This window comes from Pteropus vampyrus, unplaced genomic scaffold (assembly GCF_000151845.1).
Source record: "Pteropus vampyrus isolate Shadow unplaced genomic scaffold, Pvam_2.0 Scaffold156, whole genome shotgun sequence".
Classification (NCBI taxonomy): domain Eukaryota; kingdom Metazoa; phylum Chordata; class Mammalia; order Chiroptera; family Pteropodidae; genus Pteropus; species Pteropus vampyrus.
In genome coordinates this window covers 1727855-1730392 of record NW_011888937.1, presented here as the reverse complement: position 1 = coordinate 1730392, position 2538 = coordinate 1727855, and the positions used below count along the sequence as shown (strand labels likewise).

General features: G+C 38.4%; 1 protein-coding gene across 1 annotated transcript in view; it reads left to right on the top strand.

Annotated features, from left to right (window-relative positions):
• DNAH6 (dynein axonemal heavy chain 6) overlaps positions 1-2538 on the top strand; it is a 262220-nt gene that overhangs the window by 203662 nt on the left and 56020 nt on the right. Inside the window, exon 64 of the mRNA XM_023536421.1 lies at positions 1903-1991. Coding sequence (XP_023392189.1) covers positions 1903-1991 — 89 coding nt within the window. The remainder of the gene's footprint in view (positions 1-1902; positions 1992-2538) is intronic.

Here is a 2538-nt window from a genome sequence, read left to right as displayed (position 1 = left end):
CATCTAATAGGAGAGTAAGGAGAATCAGAAAGATCAAGATGAAATGCAGGTAGGAAGAAAGGGTAGCTAGCAATTTTAAATGGTATAGTCTGGGTAGACCTTGTTGAGAAGGTGACATTTGACCAAGACTTGAATAAAGTGAGAAAATCAAAGGAAGAAACATTCTAGACAGGAGGAACAGCTAGTACAAAGGCCCAGGGAGAGGGCAAGTCTGGCATGTTGGAGAAACACCATAATATATGTGTACTTAAAAATCAATGCCAAGAAAGTCATCCTTGACTATTTGGGAGGATTTATCTAGAGTGTTACTCAAGCCAGCAGCCTGTCTTGAGATTTCTGGAGCTCCTGTCTTGGCTATAGATAGCTAGTCTTGGCTATAGGAATCAGCTGAGAAAGATTGTCCTTTATCTAAAAGCTACATGTTAAAATCAACTCCTAGTCTTAAATTTTTAGTCCTTGTATCATTATGTCTTCTGCTGGTCCTGCTGTAGCCTCCCTGTTTTTAGAACTCTCTTTGAAGCATTTTTCAAAAAATATTTTTAAAAATGAATACTCAGGCTAATCTAGTGGATATAATCTTGGAATTTCCATATTACCTACTTAGTGATCAAAGTATTATATGCTGTGTGTTTTTCAGTTGTTACTGCTATGAAAGCAAAAATTCTTTCTATGTTGGTGTTCCTATTTTACAGGGCACTAATGAATGTGTGCTTATGCTGGGAGTAGACTAAAAGGTGTCCTTTTCTTCTAGCATGTTAAGTGTTTGTGCAGGTTTGCTTAAAACCCATTCTGTATAAATCAGTTCATTAGGTTTTCTGTTGGGATTAGAGCTCTGCAATTCCTTCTTTCTGTCAAAGTCTTCTTACCAAGGCAATGTTCTACTGGTCTAGCTCAGCAGGAATAGGAAACAGCAAACAGCTTTGTTAGCCATCTGTCCGCTTTGACTTAATACCTTGGCTTAATACAATGTTTGATAGAACATTATTGACCAGAAAACATGGTCAATAATGGTCGCATCTCTAAAAAAGAAGAAAAAAACATAGCAATTCAATTCCCAATGTGTACCTTGGATTTTTTTAAGTAAAAATAAGAATCTCTGCTAACTTTTCATTTAGCAATTCTGTAAAAGATGGGCTATGGAATAATAAATTTTAAGTTCCGTGCCAATTCTGTAACATTTCCTGTTACAGTTTTTCAAAATTGAAATAATGAGGTATAGGCTATGTTTTCTGTACTGATGTGGCACTTATTAAATACTTTTGTACCATGGGGGGGAAAAAAATTCATCCTTGGATGATGCCTATGTCTTCCTGTGATGGGAATGATGATTTTCCCAACATTGCTTTGGCCTTTTGAACCTAGAATAGAGCTCATTATTTCTTAGGTTCTCTGTCCACAGCTCAGAAAGTAAATATATTGACTTAACTTCTTGATGTTACATTCCCTTGGTTCCCTTTGCAACTTCTCTGCAGAAGAAAGAAACCCCTTTCTTCTCCATAGGGCTTTCTGACAATATTCATGCAATTTAACTTAACTTGAATAATTTAAAAAAAAATTTCATGAGCATAAATGCACTGCCAGTAACTGTCCTCTTTTTTAATTGAAAGTTTTCCCCATTTCGGAGAGAAGGCCCTTAACATCTCCATCAAGTGTTGAGAATTAACATGCCTCTAATTTCTTTACTCAAGTGTATCAGCATCTAGACTGCCAGACTCTCCTGCACGAAGAGTTTTTGTAAAGATTCCCCACCTCCATTTTACAGCATACTTAAAATAGATAAACTAGTCTATAAACAAAGCTTACAGCAATTTTTGCTACCCTATAATAATTACTTCTTATAGAAAAGTATTATTAAGGCTTAAGCATTTTCTTTTTCTATTGTTTTGTCTTTATTTTAAACAGATGTTGTTATCCAGGACAGTTTTCGACTTTTTTTAAGTTCCATGCCTAGTAATACATTTCCTGTTACAGTTCTTCAAAATTCTGTCAAGGTAATGTATGCACATGATTGGAACAATGTGGAGCGATTGGCCTCAGAGTGTTCACCCAAGAGATCCGAGGAGCTCAGGCCCCATGCAGGACCTTGTCAATGTCTGTGCAACCCAGGTGGAGAGATGGGGGTATCTCTTCATCTGATAGTGAGCAGGGAAACTGTTTCCCAAGGCACTGCCCATCCTTACATGCCCTAGTCCTGATACATTCAACTCTTACCCTCTTACTCTCTACCGAAAATGTCAAGGTTGCAGAGTGTTGAGAACAGAATCTCTCCCAAAGTTAAGGGAATGTTTCAGCATTTGAGAGACAGGAAGACCTACAGGCTGCTGAATTTCAGTGCCAGAAGTTTCCAGTATGTGAGAAGCCTTTGCATATGTTCACCCAGGGATGATCAATCACAAGGAAAGCCTCTTCCCCTGCCCCCTGCCTTGTTCTACCCCATGGCATCAGGGCAAAGTGTGAATGATGCCCCATGATGAGATCCAAGAGATCCAAGGAGCTCAGGCCCCATGCAGAAGAAGATCCACTGCAGAAGACTTGAAC